General features: G+C 35.9%; 2 protein-coding genes across 4 annotated transcripts in view; one reads left to right on the plus strand and one right to left on the minus strand.

Annotated features, from left to right (window-relative positions):
* LOC140441514 (coiled-coil domain-containing protein 40-like) overlaps nt 1-17,010 on the minus strand; it is a 29,784-nt gene extending 12,774 nt beyond the window's left edge. Inside the window, exons 1-3 of the mRNA XM_072532283.1 lie at nt 16,713-17,010; nt 13,490-13,952; nt 9,149-9,511 (exon numbers count right to left, since the gene is read on the minus strand). Of these exons, the coding sequence (XP_072388384.1) occupies nt 9,149-9,511; nt 13,490-13,952; nt 16,713-16,895 (1,009 nt within the window). The 5' untranslated portion in view covers nt 16,896-17,010. The remainder of the gene's footprint in view (nt 1-9,148; nt 9,512-13,489; nt 13,953-16,712) is intronic.
* Nucleotides 1-23,602, plus strand: part of corn (microtubule-binding protein cornetto) — a 167,831-nt gene that overhangs the window by 129,439 nt on the left and 14,790 nt on the right. For all 3 annotated transcript variants that reach the window (XM_072532280.1, XM_072532282.1, XM_072532281.1), the window contains exons 5-7: nt 18,945-19,159; nt 21,323-21,646; nt 23,260-23,521. In XM_072532280.1, coding sequence (XP_072388381.1) covers nt 18,945-19,159; nt 21,323-21,646; nt 23,260-23,521 — 801 coding nt within the window. The remainder of the gene's footprint in view (nt 1-18,944; nt 19,160-21,322; nt 21,647-23,259; nt 23,522-23,602) is intronic.

Raw genomic sequence — 23,602 nt, forward strand, 5'->3', positions numbered from 1 at the left:
GCTACGATTTATGAGCTGACAGTGACTAATTTAAGAAGACATCTTGAAGACAGAGAATTAGCTTCTACCGGAAAAAAGGCTGAGTTAGTCCAACGACTAAAGAACGCTTTGCTAGAAGAAGGACTAGATCCAGAGACTTATATATTTGAAGACAAACATGATGCTGTCCTCTCGTCGATTTCGAAAATTTCTGGTGACATCGCATCATTAGAGAACAAAGTTTCTAACGAGATTTCTTCGCTGGAAAGCAAAGTCTCTGCTAACATCTCTTCGGAAATCTCTAAAGTCACTTCTGAGATGTCTGCCCTGGACGATAGAATATCTTCATTAAAAAACCAAGTTGCTGCCGATATGTTAGCCTTCGAAGAAAAGATATGGAAAGAGATGGAAAAGAAGATGGAGAAAACAGGGACAGCAGAGAGAGGTAACAATCGGATTACAGTGGAGATAAAAGAAGACGAGACGAAATTTAAGTTGGAGACACGGCCGAAATTTGAACGAAGTGAAGGTTCTGTCCATGTGAAAGTCCCAACTTTCGATGGAAAATCGTCATGGAACAACTACATGAAACAGTTCGAATCAGCCGCAAGAGCAAATGGATGGTCTGAAAAAGAAAAGGCGGTAAACCTGACTATCGCTCTTCGAGGAGATGCCTTAGATGTGCTTCAGACCATAGCAGTAGAGGAGACCGATGATTTCGAACAACTGAAGAAGAGGTTAAATATGCGATATGGCCACGAACATTTGGAACATGTGTATCAGTCGCAGCTTAAAAATCGTAGACAGAAGAAAGATGAGGCTCTTCAAGAATATGAGGTAGATATTGCCAGATTAGTACGATATGCTTATCCAACAGCTCCCGAAGACATGATGGAAAAATTGGCCGTTCAAACGTTTATTGATGGACTTCGTGATCATGAAATGCAGAGAACACTACGATTAGCTCGTCACAAGACGCTGGTTGATGTTTGATCCGCCGCCCTCGAATACGAGTCAGCTACGCAGGCCTCTGGCGGTTACAGTAAAGTTAGGACTGTAAAAGAGGAAGGAGATGAAGATAAACTTGACCAGCTCTTTAATTTGATGAAAAGCATGACATGCAAGAAAAAGAAGACCATAAAATCAAGAAACTCACCATCAGGAAAACCAGAACGAGTCAACCTTAGGGGGGCAGCTTCGACCTGGAACTCTTCCAAAGACCCTCTTATACTAATAGCTTCTTTGAAATGTCGTGAAGATAGTGTATATGTAGATGGAGACATAAATGGTAAAAAGCATACGTTGTTGGTGGATACCGGAGCGAACAGAACCATTATACGCCCAACAGTTATAAACAGCCGTAAGAAACTGTCACCAACGAGGTTGCGACTTCGGACCGCTACAGGTGAAAATGCCAACATTCATGGAGAAATCCAGGTACAATTGGGAATTGGAGCAGAAAAGTTTGTCCATACTGTTATAGTTGCTGACATCGAAGAGGATGTTATATTAGGAATGGACGTAATGAATATGCATGGATTCCAATTGGATTTTAAGAATAAGGTAATCAAAGTTGGCAACGAGGAGGTATTTCTCCATCCACATAATGACAACACTGTGCAAGCAGCCATTAAAGAAGATACAGTCGTGCCTGCGAGAAGCGAAACAATCATAGTAGCGCGGCTACAGGGAATTGTGGACGAAGGGAGACCTGTTATGATGGAGCCTTGGAACCACGACGATGAGGTTGGCCGTGGAATCATAATTGGAAAGGAATTGGTGACTTCGGCTAAAGAAATTCCTGTGAGACTTATCAATGTCAACGACTACCCAGTGACCATAAAGAAAGAGACAAAAGTAGGAACTTGTGTACCTGTGACATCCATAATCCGTCAGGCGACAACATCTGATAATTCCAACGACAAATTCGACCAAATGGTTGCAGTTGCAGGACAGTCTCTAAATCAGATGGAGAAAAGGAAATTAAGGGAATTTCTTCGGCAGTATCGTGATATTTTCGTACCGAAAGGAGGAAAGACGGGAAGAACTACGGTTGTTAAGCATAAAATTGATACTGGTAATGCTAAGCCAATTCGTCAAACAGCTCGACGATTACCACAGGCGAAAAGAGAGGAAGCTGAAACGATTGTCCAGGAAATGAAGAAAGACGGGGTGATAGAACCTTCTACGAGCCCATGGGTCTCTCCGGTGGTCCTGGTTAAGAAGAAAGACGGAACGACGAGGTTCTGTGTGGATTACCGTTTGCTGAACAACGTTACCAAGAAAGATAGTTATCCTCTGCCTCGGATCGATGACACATTGGACACATTGGCTGGAAATAAATTGTTTTCTACTTTGGATTTGAAGTCTGGATACTGGCAGGTAGAAATGCACCCAGTAGATAAAGAAAAGACAGCCTTCACCACAGGATCTGGATTGTGGCAATTCAACGTTATGCCATTTGGACTCTGTAATGCTCCTGCGACATTTGAGAGGCTTATGGAAAATGTGTTGAGAGGGTTATCTTGGAAAACATGCCTGGTTTATTTAGATGACATAATCGTCTTGGGGGAGACATTCGAAGATCATTTGAGGAATTTAGAAAACGTTTTTAATCGACTTAAAGCTGCCCAATTGATGCTAAACCCCAAGAAGTGCCAGCTATTTCAAGGTAAAGTCAATTATCTGGGTCATATAGTCAGTAAAGAAGGAGTGGCCGTGGATAAGGGAAAAATCGATTCCATTAAGGAATGGCCAAAACCAACTGACAAACATCAAGTGAGAAGTTTTCTTGGACTATGTACTTACTACCGGAGGTTTATTAAGAAGTTTGCAGATATCGCTAAGCCATTAACGCGACTTACAGAGGAAGCAAGAGAATACCGCTGGGATATAGACTGCCAAAATGCCTTTGAAACGTTGAAAAAGCATTTAATAACAGCACCAATTTTGGGGTATCCACTGCCAGAAGGAGAGTTCATCTTAGATACGGATGCAAGTAATGTGGGAATTGGAGGAGTGCTGTCTCAGATTCAAGGAGGACAGGAACGAGTCCTCGGATATTTTAGTAAAGTTCTTTCAAAACCTGAGCGGAATTATTGCGTCACGAGAAGAGAACTTCTAGCAGTAGTTAAATCAGTAGAGCACTTCTATCAATACCTCTATGGAAGGAAGTTTTTAATCCGAACCGACCATGCCGCCCTTAAGTGGTTGATGCAGTTTAAGAATCCAGAGGGTCAGATAGCCAGGTGGATCGAACGACTCCAAGAATACGATTTTAAGATTGAGCACCGAGCCGGAGTTAGCCACAGAAATGCTGATTCTCTTTCCAGAAGGCCATGCCCCGCAGAGTGTTCCCACTGCAACAAAACGGAATCCAAGGAAGCAGCAGTGCTAAGAACGACGATTGTCAACGACGACTGGACGCCTACTAAGATAAGGGAAGAACAAGAGAGAGATCCAGTTATACAGAAAATCCGAAAATGGAAAGAGGAAAACCGTCGACCACCTTGGCAGGAAATATCAAACCTATGCTCAGTAGTTAAGACGTATTGGGCCCAGTGGGACTCATTTATCATCGAAGATGGCTTGCTCAAACGAGTCCTGGAAAATGATGACGGTTCAGAGAAAAGAAGACAGTTGGTGATCCCAAAGAGCAGAATAGCCGAAGTACTTCGTCAGTTACACGACAGTCCATCGGGAGGGCATTTTGGTGTAAGGAAAACCCTTCAGCGAATTCGGGAACGGTTTTATTGGATGAACAGTTCCGACGACGTAAAAGACTGGTGTAAGAAATGTACTATTTGTGCTACGAGTAACGGGCCTCACCGGAAAAGGAGAGCTCCTATGAGACAATATAATGTTGGAAGCCCGTTTGAAAGAATAGCTTTGGACATTGCAGGGCCATTTCCAGAAAGTGAAAATGGGGGCAAGTACATGTTGGTAGTAATGGATTACTTCACTAAGTGGGTCGAGATTTATGCACTTCCAGACCAGAAGGCCGCCACCGTTGCAGATAAGTTGATCCAAGAATATATCAGCCGATTTGGAGTGCCTTTGGAGATCCATAGTGACCAAGGCAGGAACTTTGAAAGTGATCTATTCCAAGGAATATGTGATAGACTAGGCATGAAGAAAACAAGAACTACCGCGTATCATCCGCAATCGGATGGTATGGTAGAACGAATGAATAGGACAGTTGGCAAGTATTTGACAAAGATGGTGTCCGATCATCAGCGAGACTGGGACCAATACCTTCCGTTCTTCACAATGGCCTACAGATCTGCTGTTAACGAATCAACGGGCCAGACACCAGCCAGAGTCCTATTCGGACGCGAAATGCGACTACCTTGTGATCTAGAATTTGGGTGTCGACCTGGAGAAGATGTAGCAGGTGAAGATTATGTGATCGAATTACGAAGAAGAATGGACGATGTACATGAGTTGGTCCGTTCCCACCTTCAGATCGCTAGCGACCGAATGAAGAAACGGTACGATACACAAGCCGAAAAGGGTTGCTTTAAGAAGAACGACAAAGTATGGCTGTATAATCCCAAGAAGCGAAAAGGTTGTTCTCCCAAATTGCAGCAGTTTTGGGAAGGTCCATACCTCATCATGGAGAAGATCAACGATGTCATCTACCGAATAAGCAAGATTCCGAGGGGAAAGCCGATGATAGTACACCATAACCGGCTGGCGTCTTTCGAAGGTGACCACGACGTAGATGAAGAAGTGGAAGTAAACCAAGTCCAAGACGTGTCTGACCTCACGTTTGAGGAATTCATGGGTGCCTATGGAGGTACCGGTAAAGCAAGACATGGTGTTACCACTGAAGAAAAGCAAGATCTACTCGCGCTCCCCGATGACTACTCGCTGGCCCTTACCATCCCGGCCAGTATCAAAGACGCACCAGGGTTGGCATCCGTCTTTCGAAGGAAGTTTGGTCGAGTTGCAGAACTTCAATGCCAGGTGCCAGCTCCCGGTAAAACCTTGAAACTCCAAGATGCATCACGTTACCTTTTCTACCTGGTAACAAAAGACACTGCCCGTGACCAACCTACCTACCGAGATGTGTGGGAAGCCTTACTTCAATTGAGAGAGCACGTACTAGAGTCCGACGTGCAAAAGTTAGCCATGCCAAAGTTGGAGTGCCGCCAATTAGATTGGAGGGTTATCCGAAATATGGTGGAGGAGATCTTTAAAGACACCGAAGTCCAGGTGTTAGTCTGTTGCAATCCGCATAGTTACTGGTGCGGAGAGAAAACCGTCCCTTGTCATTTTTATACAACTGGAAGTTGTAAAAGAGGGTCCAGTTGCCGATACCAGCATACAGTTCCGGTTTCAGTCCCGACAAGGTTCCAGGAGGAACCATCTTTTAAGAGGGGGGCAATGTTACGATAATTATCCTGGCCTAAAATAACCGTAAATATTATGACTAATGTGTTCTGTTTTTAGATTTTACGAGAGTATTCTATTAGCCGGCAGAAATTTACCTGAAGGGACCTTCCAGAAACGGTCGAGCCGATGTAAAAATACCCGTTTGCCTTACCGTTATAATTTCGCCGCTAATCGAGAAGGCTGTTCGATGATTCTAGCGTAAAGGCAATGGCATATATAAAGGACATTTTATTTGGAAGGAACAGTTAGTTAATAAAGAAGATTCGCGCTCGCGATATTTTTGTTACGCTCGCCTAAATAAATTATGTGTATTATTTAGTGAGAAATAAACTTATATAAATTATCGTGCCTTTTAATAAATTAAAGTAGGAACAATATAATAAATTAGTAAAGACATTATAAATTAAAGACATAACAATTAATAAATTCACAACAGTATTGACAAACAGTTCTATTATGTCTTTCCACCATTCCGTTGGATTGCGGATGGAGTTTTTTTAACACATTTTCGGCCACTTTCCTGCCTTTCTCATAAAGTTTCATGGGGGGCCACACCAAAAAAGTTGTTCAATTCTTGGAGGCCATGTCAGACAGATATGACTGACGGAAATTTTTACGGTGGGGCCATGTCAGTCATATATGACTGACACGATAGCTTTTGAATACCATTCTATCACTCAAAATTACGTGAGGGTATATGGATTTTTATATGCAATTTTGTTGTTCTGGCATCCAATGATACTTCATTAAAACATTGGTGGCGCTCCAAGAACAAATAATGAAAAATTAAAAGAACAAAAAAGTTTTTAGTTTTGCCATACAAAACTGAATCAAAAACAGGAAAATATAAATTTATTACGTATGAATATTTTTAAAGCAGTCCATGCACATATAAGGTTGATCAGGACAACCACAGCAATAAGTCATTACTTTTTTCACTTTCTTTCTGGCTTCCGATCTTCCTAGAGAACCAATCAATCAAATCTCTGTAACAAGGCTTGCAAATATGACGAATTTTTTTGTCTTTAGTCAATGCATGTCCTGTTTTGTTTTTATAGGTTTTCTCTTGATTCTATGTCTAACATTTGCTGAACCAACCAGTTGTTCTCTGAACCTTCGTATTTGCATCTTCTTTTTCTTTGTATTGCCTCTACCAAAATAAGTTTTCGGTCAGGCCACGTCAGTCACAATTGGGTGACGATTTTAAATAAACAAAACTAATGTTTTTTATCATGCAATAATTTTTTACTGAAAACATGATAATCTAGACATAGATAGATAGATAGATAGAACGTTTATTGACCACTTTACATAAAGTTTGAAGTCCGTATAAAAAATACAATAAAAGATATAATAATGTAAACTTAAAATTAACTTAACCATATTGGCTAAAGTAATATACATATGTAAGTATTAGCAGAAGAATTAAAATTAAAAATTTAAGATAAAAAAATCTCTAACCAAAAAAAAAAAAAACAAACCTAAACTGTCACATAAAAAATCTTTGAAATATGGAAGTAACAAAAATGTGCAAATAATTAAGAATATTCCCGAATCGATGACTAAATAAACTAATACATAAAACTTAGTACATTTTAATAGCAATAATACAATGTGATATGTAGATAGTAAATCGACAGTATTCTGACCAAACTGGGTACACGTTATAAAGGTGTATTGAGGTATTCTGTCTTTGAGTAAAAACAATAAAAACCTTTCGAATCTATCTTCTTTTTTGCTGTGGCTTCCCACGAACGTTATTAGAAAATGCCTGTGGCCCCCAGTGAAACAAAATTGTCACTCATGTATGACCGACATGGCCTACAGCAAACAATTTCTGTTAGTCAATTTTGGGTGACGTGTCAGGCAATGTGTTAATATCCAAGATTTTCATTAATTCTGAATCAAAATGTCGTCCTTGATCAGAATGGAACTCTAACAGAACTCCATGTATTGATACCATGTGTGTTATGCATACTCCTGCTACTGTAGTGGTTTCTTGATTAGGAAGGCTCCAATTTCAGACCTTTTTGAAAAATAATACATTGCGACCAAGTACTTGTTTCCTCTCTCTATCATTGGAAGTGGACCGAAAATATCCACTGCCAGTCGTTCAAATGGCTCTCCGGAAAGATATTGTGCCATTTTACCACGACTTTGGTTTCTAAGGCATTTTCTACCGTTACATAAATCGCATGTCTTAAACCAATCTTCTACATCTCAGCGGCAATAAATCCAGTAAAACCTATCTCAAACTCTGGCAAGTGTTCATTTAACTCCAAAATGTCTGCTATGAAATTTTTGCAACACACTTTTAATCTGTGATTTTGTCAATACCAATTGTTAAACTGTACGTACTCGATCGGGACTTTGCCACTCCCGATATAATAGACCGTTGGAAATATATAATTCCCATTAAGCACACTACGTTTTTATAGTTCCACTGTATTTGGTTATTTTCTGCCAAATAGGTCTTACTACATTTTTAAGCCATTCATGTATGACTTTTAAGTCATTATCTTTCTCTTGACTCTTTTTATGGTTTTCCAGGAATGTTTGATCATTATCTTCTTCCTGTTTAACTGTCGTCATCCCGAAACTTACTTATTTGGTAACATTCTTTTTTCTTCAAGGTGACACTGGATCTGAACCTGCAATTGATTCTGTAAAATTACATCTGTTCTTCCTTCAAATGAGTAACTTCAGATTCAGAGTTTCTCTTTCCTTTCTGTGGTCAGTTGTGGGAGATCGATTTCTTAAAAACCTATTTTTTGTAATTTGTGAATTTTTCTCTATACACTTTGACTGCAATATACGCGGGTTCTTTTAGCAATAAATAACTGAATGAACTACTTCTTAGGACTAGTGCTGGACTAAAGAAGGAATCCATGGAATTGAGGGACACCGATTCAGCTCCGCTCCCATAAGCAGACACCTAGACATGCTTTATCATCTTATGACCAAGAGATAAATCTAAAATTAAGGAAACCATGATATTCCTAAAAAATAAAATCAGAACATGCCAAATCATGGCAAAGATACTAACTATATCAGGCAAATGTGTACTCAAGCAATCAAGCCTCGCTCGTAGCTAGATAGCCCCGGGCATGCCGCATAAAAAATCTCTCAATCCCCAACGAATCGCTAAATAACATTTAATTAACATAAAAAACAAATCGTTAGCGTCGTAAAGAACACTCAATTGAGGCATCGACAAAAATGAGTAGCATAGAAACATTTGAAAATGTTGGTTTGATATTATAAAATAAGAAATATTAAGGGCAGAGATATGAATAAGATAAAAAGATCTTTCAAGAAGAAAATGCTTCAAATATTTATTTAAATGGCAAAAAATGGAACCCAAAAATTATTTCGCAAAGAAAGTTTACGTAAACGTATAAATAGAAACTATATATATATATATATATATATATATATATATATATATATATATATATATATATATATATATATATATATATATATATATATATATATATATATATATTATAATAAATTTAAAAGGATGATGCTTAAGAGAATATAGGTACAACGACAACATACGACAACGTGTAATCATTGGGATTACAACCCAGATGATAGACAATGTTTACAAAATAAATCCATATAGAAATTGTGGACAAAAGACCTTAATTAATTAAAAGAACATATATAAAATATTAAAAAACGTACAAAAAGAATATTACAAAAACCAATAAGATAAATGTTTATTGTACACCGGAATGATTGTAGAAATACATTTATAACTTACCTTGAATAATTTTTATATCCTGATCTGTTCGTTCCAAAATAGAGTGCAGCTCAAAAATTTTATTCTCCAATTCAGCTTTCTTCTCTAGTTGACCATTTACATCGGTACTACAAGCTTTTATCTCCGCTAGAATAGTTTTCTTCCTGTAGGTATACACTTCATTCTCGACTAATTCTTTCTTGGTCAATTTTCGAACTTGCTCGATTTCTGTTAGAGTCGCTTTGTATTTTTCATCTAACTTGTTGACTTCTTGTTGGAGACATTCCAAGCCCTTGTCTCTAGTTCCTATGGCTATTACTACAGAATCCCATGAGTGCATGAGGCTTCTGTATTCGGTTTGAAGAGCGGAAATTCCGGTATTGCCTGGAAACAATATTAATTTTATAAATATGTAGATAGACAGTATGAACATTATTAAACCGCTGGAAAATGTTAAAAATATCTAAATCGATAGAAGCTCGGGGGCTCGTGAATAAAAAAATGGTTGAGAATGAAAAATAATTTAGAATAAGTTTAATTTTAGGTCTTTAATATTAATATTAACACAGACTGTTATCTTTCAGAGTCTTTAGTCAGGAGATTTTTCCTTTTCCGCCAGATATTTTTCCTTTGATTATTAGTTTTAACTCTGAATATTTCAAATCCACAAAAAAAAATTAAATTCCTGTAGTTGGCTGTATACAATCAATTACAAAAGTTTATTTACAATCGTTTATAAAAGGTATATAATTTAAAATCCCTTTCGGGTTACTTCAGAGAACGTTTTTGGATTAAAAAGCCCATCATCAGTATTTTGTTACTCGATGTACATGAGTTAAGCCAGTAAATACCTGGGTAAAAACCCTTTAGATGGTACAAAATTTAATAAGTTTTACAATTTATTTAAAATTATGTTGAGATGTTTAAATATTTCTCAGATAACCTACATGGCAAAATAAGACTCACACTAGGGGTTCTTGGGAGGATGTTGCCATCTAGTATAGGGTGACAATCGGGAACCGGATGTTTTTAGAACGCATAGTACGAAGCTTGAGGGAATGAGCGTGGAACAAGCGCGGCGTTATCTTAAGATGGATAAAGAATTTTAGAACAATAGGCAGTGTCATGAAAAAAAAAGCAACAAAGTCCGAATAGAACAGTAGTCGAGATGCCGTCGTCAAAAGCCCTACACGGTCCGCCCGAAAACATGTAATTGAGCCAAACATTAATCGGCAATCTTATAGAAAAATGTTGCATAAGGACCTAAAATTTCACCCCTACAAATTGCAGATTGTCCAGAAATTAATGGAAAGAGATGTTGAACAACGTGAGGATTTCGCTACGGGAATGCAAGCTCTTTTGGAGGATAACTTAGGTCAGCATCTTCTAATGAGCGACAAAGCTGATTTCCATTTGGACGGAACCGTTAATAAACAGAATTACAATTACTGAGCTCCTGAAAACCCACGAAATCTCCACGAGCGTCCTTTACATTCTCAAAAAGTCACAGTGGGGTGTGCCGTTGGTCCGACTGGCATTATTGGGCCATATTTTCTCGAAGAGGCTGGCCATACCGTCACTGTTAATTATATTCGCTACGTTGACATGATCCAAAATTTTTTAGTTCCAGAACTACGCAGAAAAGGGATAAACTCAAGGAATGTGTGGTTTCAGCAGTATGGTGCCACTGCACATACTGCCCATGCTTCAATAAATATTCTCCACGATCTGTTACCAGGACAACTCATTTTACGTTTCGGAAATTTGCCGTGGCCTCCAAGGTCTTCAGACCTGTCAATTTGTGATTTTTTTCTATGGGGGTATTTAAAGAGTCGTGTATATTCTAGCAAGCCTTGTAAATTGATCGAGTTGAAAAACGTAATTCGCCAGGAAATCCTGACTATTGATCGAGCGATGTTAGAGCGTGTTATGGAGGATTTCATAAAGAGGATCGAAAACTGATCTCATCTTGATGACATTTTTTTCCATACTTAATTAGATTGTAAATGGCATAATATAAGCTTCATTTTGATGTTAATAAAATAGTATTTTCTTGCAAATTTCTTGTGTACCATTTAGTTCAAAATCGTCCTATTGCCAATTGTCACCCTGTACTATGGCGAATATTTACTTGTGTATGCGATAAGCAAGGCAAGATATAGCTCTATTAACTGAGAACTGCGCAAAAGATGAGAGCGTAGAGCGATATGTCTTACTGAAGACGAGATAATTCTGATTGTTTCTGGGAGAAAACGAGCCTTTTATAGAGATATATATATATATATATATATATATATATATATATATATATATATATATATATATATATATATATATATATATATATATATATGCCTTTTATGGCATAGTTTTTTTTTTTAATTCAGAATCAGGAATCAGTTAGAGTTTTTTTGCGACGGGCTACTAAAACTTGTAGTGAGAGATCGTAAAATAGAACAACAAAAAATACAGGTGTGTGGTTCAAATTGTAATTTTTATACCGATAAAATGGAATTTAAGCTAGATTTACTAACGCCATCGGTTGGCGTCATCGCCCTCAAATGTTACGTAAATAATCTTTCTTATAATATATATTATTTATGAGATAATAAAAATTTACATTTAGACATTTAACGGAAACTCGAATTTACAGAGCCATATTAATAAAGAAATATGTGAGGGCCGGATTATGATATCAAACTTGACATGTGATATGCATTAATTTTGAGAAGCATTTGATAGAGTTCTTCGAGAGGTTCTTTGTTGGGCGCTCAATAAGAAAGGTCTTTTTGTCGCATATGTGAATATTGTGCGAGAAACGTATGAAAAAGTAACAACTAGGTTAGGACTGGTATGGGACAGACTGATAAATTTCATGTGAAAGTAGTTCATGTTAAAGTAGGATTGCATAAGGGCTTTGTAGTTAGTCTATGCATAATAGGGAAACTACAGGGTACCATTCGCTAGTGCTTAATGTATGCTGATAATGTAGTGTTAATAGGTTATACTAAAAGGAATCCAACACATAGTGGAGACATGTGAATTGAGGGCATATCGAGGGGACCCAAAAGACTTTTTCAAAACTACGCCTGCAAGCCTTGAATGGATAGCTCAACTTGACTTAAAGATATAACCTTATCTGTTTGTATTCTCTTGTAATTTATCTGTATTTTGTCTATGTTCGTTTTTATATAATCTTATGTTTGTATTTTTGAATTATGTACTTACGTTTTTTACAATTATTACTGTATTTACTCCTTGTATTGAGCCATACGCTAAATAAATAAATAACTAAAAGGAATTTACATGAAAAAATAGAACACTGGAGACAAGATTTCGAGGAAAAAGGTTTAAAGTTTAGTAGGACAAAAACACAGTATTGTATATTTAAAATGGTAATTTTAGATGGTGAATTGATAGTGAAAACAAATTGTTTTAATATTGTTCTGAAGCTATTTTCTTGTGGCATTTTAAATTAATTTATATTTAAATGGGAATAAGCCACAATTAAAGGTTAAAATACGTTTATTGACGTTTCAATTTCCACTTCGGAAATCGTTCTCAAAATAGAATTTAAATTTAAATTAAATTGTTTTAAGTACTTAGGATCGGTATTACACAATAATGGGGAAACCGACGGAGATGTATGCACATTAGAGTTGGGCGGGATGGTTGAAGTGGAATAAAGGCAGTGGGCTGTTGTGTGACAAAAGATTCCAATGTAACTGAAAGGATATTTCTATAAAACAACCATAAGACTAGCTATAATGTACGTAACTGAATGTTGTACATTCAAAAAGAAAGAAGACCACCAATGAGTAGTGACAAAAAGGGATACAATTAATAATGAGTATATTAGGGGAAGTCGAGGGGTTGCAAAAATTGATCCCAAAATAGGAGAGGTTAGATTAAGATGGTTCGGGCATATTCAAAGTTGAGGCAGTAATCACTCAATATGAAGAATTGCTAAACTGCTAGTTCCTGGGAAGAGTAGGAGAGGAATACAAAGAAAACTTAACTGGAGAAGCCTAGGCAGGACATGTCGCTAAAGGGATTGATATTGGTTTGACCCAAGATGGAAACTTATGGAGAAATTTAATTAGGAGGGCGGCATATGGATAAAACGCAAAGATAATGATGATGATGAGTATAGTTTTTTGAGAAATGCTTCAGAAAAAGAATTTGAACGGGATAGTATGCTTGGTGGAGACGTATTTGCCTTTGGATGTGTCAAAGTTGTAGATTTACAACAAGCCCTACAACTTTGCAGTGTCCGACTGCAAAAAGACCGTCTGTATTTGGTCACACTGTAGACTATATAAGTCTTCGTCAATAAACTAAATTAAATTGATTGGTATTTACCTATTGCCACTTTTTCTTCCAGATCTTCTATTTCTTTTTCTTTGATTCTTATTTGCATGTTTAGTGTTTCTAACTCACTTTCTTGTTTCCACACTTCCTCACTTAACGCGTAAATCATATAATCTTGTTGTTTCTTTTCTTTAGCTAGTTTCTTGTTATCTAGCCTGGTTTTCTCCGCTTTTCTTTTGTTAATACTTATGGTATTCTCGATATTATTTTCGGTAGCCGACAATTGTTTGTTCAAAATCGAAATAGCTTCTATTTCTCTCAACAAATCCCTGTTGCTCTTTTCCGTTTGAAATAGCGTATTTTCGATGTTCTTAAGTTCTTTTTTGTTGTTTTCTAGTTCATTTAGTTTTTGTTCCCGAGCAGCGGTAACGGTTTCTACGTTTTGGACTAGGTTTTCGAGTTCTCGATGCTGAGCACATACTTTTTGTTGAAATTCGTACGCTAGAACTCCCACCTACAACATAAAAAATATTATAATTAACTTGAACTGGATTGACACAACGAATAAATAAAACCAAACGATAATCATTTACTTAAGTAATTTAAGAAAACATTTTTGGTAAAATTATAACAGTAACTCTTCTTTTTCTATGCACCGGACGACAAACAATATTAATTTTTTTTTATAATTATGTTTATTTACAATCTACATCATTATAGAGTATTAAGTAAATGTGTTACAGGTTTTGCGCGCGAAGAAGAGACATCCAATGATGTCTCACCTGATTCTATTTTGGTTTAGTTTTGAAGTAGGTCTTGGGGCCAGGTTCTATCTAGTCTTCTTGTGGTTGGACCATTGTTGAATAATTCCCTTACTAGCTCATTTTTATGGTAAATGGTACGTTCATTTTGTGACTCCGTGGCTCGACAGATTTCTTCTCTGATGAAAGGAATCTTTAAGTCGTAGTGAAGTGTTTGATTACTTACGTACCATGGTGCATTCACTATCGATCTTAGCACTTTAGACTGGAATCTTTGGATAATATTCAGCGACGTTGGCTTTGCACAGCCCCATAGGTGTAGTCCGTAGAACCAGATAGGTTTGAGTATGGCTTTGTATAGAAGAATTTTGTTTTGGATGTTAAGTTTTGATTTACGTTCAAGAAGCCAATACATTTGCCGGAATTTTAAGTCGAGCTGCCTTCTTTTGGTCTGGATATGTTTCTTCCAAGTAAGACGTTGGTCAAGATGGAGGCCAAGGTATCTAGCGTCTGTTACTGTGGGTATTCTTACATTTTCCATTCTTACAGGTGGGCATATGTTGTGACGGTTGGTAAATGTTATTTGAGTTGATTTTGTTTTATTTACTTTTGCTCTCCATTTCATATACCAATCACTGAGTATGTTCAGATGATTTTGCAGGTTTTGTGAGGCTTGTATGGGATCTTCATTTACAGCTAGTATTGCTACGTCGTCAGCAAAGGAAGCGATTGTAGCATTATTAGTCTCTGGTATATCGGCTGTGTAGAGTGAGAAAAGCAGCGGCCCTAGAACACTACCCTGCGGAACTCCGGAGTTGATACGACAGAGGTTGGAATGTTGGTCTTTGAATTTTACAGAGAAATATTTATTTGATATGTAGGATTTAAGTAGGACGAAATAGTTACTGGATAGTGCTATTTTTACTTTGAAAAGCAGATCTCTGTGCCAGACTTTGTCAAACGCTTGTGATGTCTAGAAATACAGCGTTGCAGTATTTCTTTTCTTCAAGACTTTTTGATATTTCATTTATGATTCCATGAACTTGTTGGGTAGTGGAGTGATTTTCCCGAAAAACCAAACTGATGTATATCCTTTGTAGCAGCAATCTTTCAAAAACTTTGCTTACGGTTGGGAGTAGGCTGATGGGTCGACAAGATGTTACTTCATTGGGCTCTTTTCCTGGCTTGAGGATCATAATGACTTCAGCAAATTTCCATATTTTTGGAAAGTATGATAAGCTTAGCATGCGGTTAAATGTAACTGTTAGCAAAGTAATGGTCTTGAGAGGAAGTTATTTTAGTACTTGTGCCGAGATTAAATCATAATCGGGGACCTTTCGTGAGTTAAGTTTGTTTATTTCTTTTCTGACTTCTATAGGAGTAAAACTTTTAATTGGGAGGGACATTTGACATGCTGCGCTAATTAGTTTGTCCACTTCTTCATCAGGGTCTGCTGGCTCTGTTTGAAATACGTTTGTAAGATGTTCAGCAAAGACGTCCGCTTTTTATTTGTTGGAACAGGCCCATTTGGTTTACGGATGGGAGGAATAGTTGTGTATGGTTTCTTAAGCTTTTTAGTCGCCTTCCATAACGTCTGGTCATTTGCTGTAAGAAATTATTACGCAGAACATGTGGTGGACGACAGAGAAAGGATAGCAAAGGACTAGAATGAACTGTACGGAATTTTCAAAGAATCTGCAATAAGTAAAATTGTAAGGACACGAAGGCTACAATGGTAAGGACATTTGCGTAGAATGGAAAATGGAGAAAAACTGATCTAAAAAGGAAAAGGAGCAGACACAGACAAAGATGGTCAGAGATTGTACGAAAGATTTAAAAGAAAAAAAAACTAAAATTGGAAGAAAAAGGTTATGGATAGAAGAGAATGGACGGAGATGATATTTAGCTAAGAGTTTACAAGGCCTATAAATAACATATTGATGATGATATATAAACTTTTAAGTGAAATAAATTTGTTAAAAATGCGGTATTGTCGCTGGTGCCACCTGTTGGAAGACTAAAATGGAAAAAAAATGAGTCATACTAATGCAAATATCAGGAAATAAATAGTATGATAGGAGGCACACAGTCGACAGGAACATGAAAATGTCTTAAAAGCATGAAAACGAAAAGAAATCAAAACTGCGGTGCAAATCCTGTCTCCTAGAAGTACGACCACTTGATCAGGACAGGTGAAGAAGATGAATCTACTAAGGAAAACATTGTGAATAAGAACGAAACATTCAAACGAAATAGTTGCACCAGTCATACCCGTCTAATTGGCAATATAGTACGAATCAAATTAGAAGAACTCACCATTGGTTGTAAGCATTAAGCAACATCGATTCTAAAAGTCGCATACAACAAACTTTGACAACATACAAGTGGAACGCGGAGTGATTCACCGCAATAAGCGAATCAGAGAGCTCTAAGTAAGAGCGGCAAACTACATGCAGACTATTAATAATTATATAGTTTACACCGGAATCTAAATAAATGATCTAAAAATATACCTCTTCAATTTCTGCCTTTTTCTTCTGACTCTCCGTCTCGATTTCGAACACCTCCTCCTTTAATCGGTTTATTTGTGTAAGCAAATGCTGCTTGAGCGCCTGTTGGAACTTTTCAAGAAGATGGTGGTCAGGATCCAAGACGTTTAGTGACATGTTCATTTCTCCTCTCGATTCTTCCCCCATTTTTACACAATAAGTTTATATATGTTTTATAAAAATTAGAAAAGAATAGGTCTACAACATTGATTGTACATATAAAATGTTAATTTGAAAGTCAAATTTGGTCGATAAACGTTTGACATTGCTATGGTAACGAAAACATAAAGAGTATAATATGTGATGTATAGTTGGGTCAATGAATTTTTGTCGATGCGTTGATATAAAATATTTCAGCGTTAATTAACAATAATTCAGCAATAATTAACCAAAAAGATTTTTTTAATAGACAAGATAACAAATTTTTCAATATTCTATTTTTTAATAGCCGAACAGTAAACGCAATTTTGTGAATAATACACAGTTGAAAATTTACAAATTTAAACAAGTATTATTAATGTCTTCTTCTGTTTATTATATTAGGTCTTAGGCCTGTTCTTCTTGGATCTTAAGGCTGTAGTCGTATTTTTGACGTTAACTGTCAGCTATTTCGCCATCTTTTAAAGGTTCTTTGTATCATTTTTACTACAACCAATAATTGTGGCTTAATTCCATATGAACATATTTAAATAATTGCAAATTGTGTTTATGCTGATATCCTGCAATAATAAAAAAGGTTTATCAAATAAAAAAATATGTTAATGTGTTTGATTCAGATTTATATCGATGTTGACTTATGGGCTATAGGTTTTTTAAACCTAAATTATTTCAGAAATCTTTTTATTATTTTTGGAAAATTTTGTGCTTATATAAGTTTTGACCTTTCTATCGAGCAAATAATCCGGTTTTTGGTTATTATGTAGTCTATCGTTGACTGTTTGACCTTGTGTATTCTACCAAGTATATTTGTGTTGGGGTTTCTGGGGAAAAACGTATTGTTTTTTCTCGTAAACGTATATTATAAGCACAAAATTAAATGAATTGATCTCCGTTACGATCTTTTGTGTCTTTGTTAAATCGCTCCTTTATACTGTTTTTTTACTCTTGCGTTAAGACCTCCAAGAACTACCATTTTCTTCAAAATCTTCCGTTTCATCTGGTATAATATGGAGAGTTACTATTTTCCATAGTCAAGGTCGTCTTCGGGATTCTGTGGCTGATATATCCGATATGTTCTATGTCGTTTACAAATTTCTCATACAGTAAAAGTCACACTTCTGAGTTTAAGTATCTCCTTGTTCTAGTTTCCGAGTGCTTCCATATATCGAATTTGTGAGTGGTCATTTCTATCGGTATCTCTTGATCTCTTTTTGTTCTCTTAGTACTTTTTCGTGTTAAGGTCATCTTCAAATGTTTTTGTCTTGTTTCCGAGGCTTTGTGATCAGTCCTATGAGCGTGTTTCTTTTTTACCGGGGCAGGTTGTTGGCCTCACCTCCTACCTTTTTTGTTCTAGATTTTGATTTAGTGTCGTTAGTAAAGATCTCATACACTTTCTTTTTGTGGTAAATACCCACCAAGCACTTCTTTAATCTGCGTTATATTAAATAATTTGTCTTCCATCGACTCAGCCTTCGAAAAACTAATCAAAAAAGTAAACAATTTCGTCTTTTTGTATGCCCTCATCTTCCCAACTTCTTTTTTCTCTTCTTCCTCTTTATAAGCAATTCTGCTTGTTTATTGACGAATTAATACCTCTATAAAAGTTTGTCACTCCATCTTTTGCGACGATTGGTGATATATCTCTTGCTATTTTGACCGCACGGGTCTCCCCCATTCTGCTTATGTGGTTATTCCATTCTTGTTTTCTATTTAGTGTCGATTCTATTATACACTGTACATTACATTTTCTTCTAATGTCTTCACTTCTCTTTCGATCTCTCAACGTATTTTCTGTAATTCCTCTCAGTACTCTGTCGTTTCTAGTAGTCTTTGTGTTGTGGCTGTGTTGATATTTAGGGGAACTTCCCTATTATACAAAAGATGGATTACACCTTTGAGTCTTACTCTGTCAAATGCTATCTTTAAGTAAATCAGACACAGAAATGCTGGTTTATCCCTGTGTTAACTATCGGACACTACCATATTGTTATTTGTTTATTATTTTTTATAAATATTAAGAGCAAATATTTGTTCCAGGATGTTATCTTTCATAATGAGGCTTACAAGAACAGCAGCAGCAGTCCTGAATCCACACCAGAAAAAGCAAGGAAGATTTTCATCGACAAAACTCCTTCTCCATCAAAGGGTTCTTCTTTCGTATCAGCTGTCATTAATGCCATTAAAAGTGCTGCTCAGTCACCGTTTGCACTACGAGATGTGAGTAAGGATACTTTATCTACGGATCATTCCAGGTAAGTGTTATACACTGTATCAGTATTATTTACTACTTGATATCTCATTGTTTCTTGACGTGGTTAAGGTAGAGTTTGAGCTCTAGCTAAAGTTGAAAGTGGTAGATCGCTCAGTGAAGATCTTCGTAAAGTTAAAGACTGTCTATAAAAATATTGTGACAAGCTGCAAAATACGTTTAAGAACATCTTCATTTTTTCCCTTTTACGTGAATCATGACTCGGGAATTACTTCCCGAAAATTTCCATCGGAAAAGTGCTTTTATGAGTCACTCAGTATATGAAATATGTACCTGATTTACAAAGAAAAGTGGTTGTTAATCGCTAGTGAAAGACCATTATTGCAGTACCTATTTCATAAGTCTAATTTACAAACTCATGAATTTCATTTGAAAAAGACGGAGATTGTTGATTTTGTAACGATAACGTCGCCGAATGCCGTCGTCGCTTCTCTCTGTGTACCCGCACTCCCACCAACAACTGACTATTACCATGGATGCGCGCTGTAAATGGAGCATCGTCCGAGAGTATTAAATGCCGTGCAGAGCGACGAGAACTAAGTTCGATCCGGAGTAATGATCTGACAAGAACTTCCACCTCGGTGTCTATTCCTTTGTCAATTTGTGACGTGTAGCTTTATTAGACACCAAAACTGAGCAAATCGCAATGAAATACTTACTCCGTGGCGTTACAACCCTTCGTGGGTTTTAGCCGACTTGACAACATGTCTCCATTCGTTGCTGTCCTGAGCAATTTTCATCCAATTCTCCACGCCCATAGCTTTAAGGTCTCATGCTATATTATCTCTCCACCTAAGATGAGGTCTTCTTCAAATAAAATACAAGCAAAATCGACTTACTACAAACTATACTATATGTAAAATAAAAAGACGAATTATTTTGATTAAATCAAATGGACTTTGGTCCTCGACGCTGTTGCCTGTGAACAGAAATAAATGTTAGCGGTGTTCGGTTGGGTAGGATGAAGAGGTCTTTAGTCAATACCCAAAGATCGTGGAGATCCAATCAATACTCGGCCAAGGTGAGGTGCGGCACGGAAGGATGACGGAAGCCATTGATCAACGACTCGACACGGGAAGGACAGTGGGCTCTAATCACTACTCAGGTACCGGGGTATAAGTTCTTGCTAGATCAATACTCCGTCACAATTTACAAAAGGCTTTTTCCTTTTTGTTTTGACCGTATCACATATATCTTATAAAAGAAATTTACACTGTTATAAATTTGGTGTAAAAAGTCTTTGTTACAATATGGGCTTCTATCTAAGGGACAAAATACTAGCTGGGAAAGGTGCCTAAGAAATATCATTCTGTATCATAAAACATTTAAAATTATACGCTAGCATCAATAACACTTTAATTATTTACAGTGATACATATCGGACAAAACCGGAATATCAACGCAATGATACTGGCGTTATTGAGATTTGTTCAAAACAATGAAACTAGCATTTTGATTATTGAAAATGCAGTGGATCAGAGTAGAGACAGTTTGTTCTTTTGAAATAAAATACAAAGAAGCTTTACAAGATTTTGTTAGATTTGAAATCTTGGACATAGCTCCGAGCAAATAGAAACGTAGGCCTGTCCTAACATTGAATAATATACATACTGAAAAGCTACAGGCAAGAGACTAGTGAGTATTTTGTGAAAGCAATACATGTTGGATCCCTTGTGTTTTATACCACCTGTACATCATAAATTTTTCAACAAGTTAAAAACAACAGATATAGCTGATGATGTAGACATTGCAATATTCAAGATGATGTTTGATTAATTTATATACAACACAGAAAATCGACAAAATATTGTCGAAATAAACAAATTAATTTGATGATTTTACTACTTGACCAACATTTTAAATACTTTTTCAAACTTAGTTTATATATCAACAAAACTTTTGTTTCAAAACTGTATTTATAAACCCCTCTATATACAAAACACAACAAATCTGGACTTAAGCCACTTTCATTCTGACCAGCTCTTTTTACAGCCAATCGTCTTTTACTGCTCATATTAAAAATGCAGATCTCTTATACACCTTCACCATCTTCATCACAACAGAATAGAATTTTTTACTAAAGTGAAAACTTTGCCCTTGTACAGTTAACAATAATTAACAAAATTATTTTTTTTTTCCATTTCAGTTCAAACGAAATGTTGGACTCAGAAACCGAGCCCTGTCTAATGATGGAGCACGTCCTCGAAGACGTAATTATTCCTGACGGCCATTCTCAGAATCTGATCTCTTCCGGTCACGGTAGCATGATGAGTTCCCGACTGACGCACAGCGAAAGCTTGAAAGATGTGTCTCAGACCATTCTGAGTCGACAAATGTCTGAACCGACAAGTATGAGTTTCTATGGAAGTCTCAACACTTCTTACACTAGCGATTTGGTTTCGTTGAACGAATTTTTTCCTTCCATATCGCTTGTGGATCAAGTTATTGACGTTGATAATCTTATTACGAGGTAAAGTAGATTTTTATTTATTAAATTGTCATTTGCTTAACGAATATTAAAAACAACGTGGTACAGTAGGCGGAACTGCAGACTATTGCGAAGCTTCTGTATTTTAAAATTTTAAATATTATTTTTAAAATTGATTAAAGTAATTTTATTATTTATTTATTTTTTTTTTTATTTTATGATTTTTTTACAATCATCACAAAGTTTTTTTATTTAATTTAATAATTTTTTTTAAATTCGAAAGTACATAAAACCGCTGTTAGTTAATATTATTGTTATAGATTTTAATAAAATTATTGAAAAAGTTTACGACATGTTGTATAACGGATTCTCCTCGTCGAATAAATGGACTCGTCCAACTATTCGTGTCGCTTATTTTGTGACGATCGCCTATACGACGATAACAAATTACATACAGGGTGTCTCATTTGAAAAAAAAAAGAATTAGGCGAAAATTTAAGATGCCGGTTTTATGCCAATTTTGACAGCACCCTGTATAATAAAAAGGCAACTTTACACTGTAAACAATAATACTGTATCTGGATAAAAAGTTCATAAGGAATTTAAACTTTTATTAAAATTACATTAGAGGATGTTGAACTTTATATACATGGTACAAAAGTGTAATTTTCATATAAAAACCATTATAACTCAAAAAGAAAAAGTATTAACAAAAAAAGTTCAGAATAACGTGAATATTTCTAAAATTGAAAAATATACAGGGTGTCTCATTAAAAAACGAAGTTATAAGCAACAAGAAGTCTTGCTGACAACGTTAGAAAACGGAGCTTTGAGGTTTATTGGGATTTGCAGCGGTGAAATAAGTGTACTCTTTTAACTAAGTTTCAAGCTTTCGAAAATGTTTATTTTCATCATCAAGAAAAACTGAAATAAAGTGCTAATGTTAGTAAAGCATCCTCGAAATATACACTCTTAATAGGTTTCGAGGATGCTTTACTAACATTAGCACTTTATTTCAGTTTTTCTTGATGATGAAAATAAACATTTTCGAAAGCTTGAAACTTAGTTAAAAGAGTACACTTATTTCACCGCTGCAAATCCCAATAAACCTCAAAGCTATATATATATATATATATATATATATATATATATATATATATATATAGTTTGAGTTTAGTTCTTGAACCTTAATATATATTTTTTTAGTGGATTTTCTTGGGCTTAGGTTCATAAAAAAATTTGATTTGGTACTAAGGCATTTTCATATATTTATTCGACGTTTCGGCAGGAAATACATGCCTTTTTCAAGAAGTAATATTGACTAAAAAAACATTTTATGACAGACATAATACGATTTAAAAGTTAAACTTTTGACTTACCAAGCATGTAAAAATTTGTTACTAAAAAGTAGACGTCACAATTAAAATAATATTAAAAACATAGGACATACTCACTAAGTCACTACATGTAAAATATATTTTAGATCCTAAATATATATATATATATATATATATATATATATATATATATATATATATATATATATATATATATATATATATATATATATATATAGATTGTACCTTATTGGCTTTTGGGATTGGGGTTGAAAACCTAACAAGAACTACTGTATTTACTAAAATGTCTATTTTCAGATTGTTGAAAGTGATTAGAATAATACAAATGGAGAACGAAGACTGCATGAATGAACTGCAAGAACAGAGGGATAATCTGTTGGAGCAAGTTGATAAACAAAAAGAAACGAACAAAGTGGTTGTGAAGCAACTGAAAGATTGGGAAGTTCTTGGAGCCAGACTGAAGAGTGAAGTAAAGGAACTGATGGCTCAAATGGCGAAGAAGAATACCGAGATGGATAACTTGAAAGGAGAGCTGAACAAACAAAGGGAAGAGGTCGAGGTAAGAAGTAAAATATTATTAAATCTATGTTTTGCAGACTGTTATTTTAAGTAAATGAAGAAGAAACATCTAAACTTTTTA

This window comes from Diabrotica undecimpunctata, chromosome 5 (assembly GCF_040954645.1).
Source record: "Diabrotica undecimpunctata isolate CICGRU chromosome 5, icDiaUnde3, whole genome shotgun sequence".
NCBI classification, from domain to species: Eukaryota; Metazoa; Arthropoda; class Insecta; order Coleoptera; family Chrysomelidae; genus Diabrotica; species Diabrotica undecimpunctata.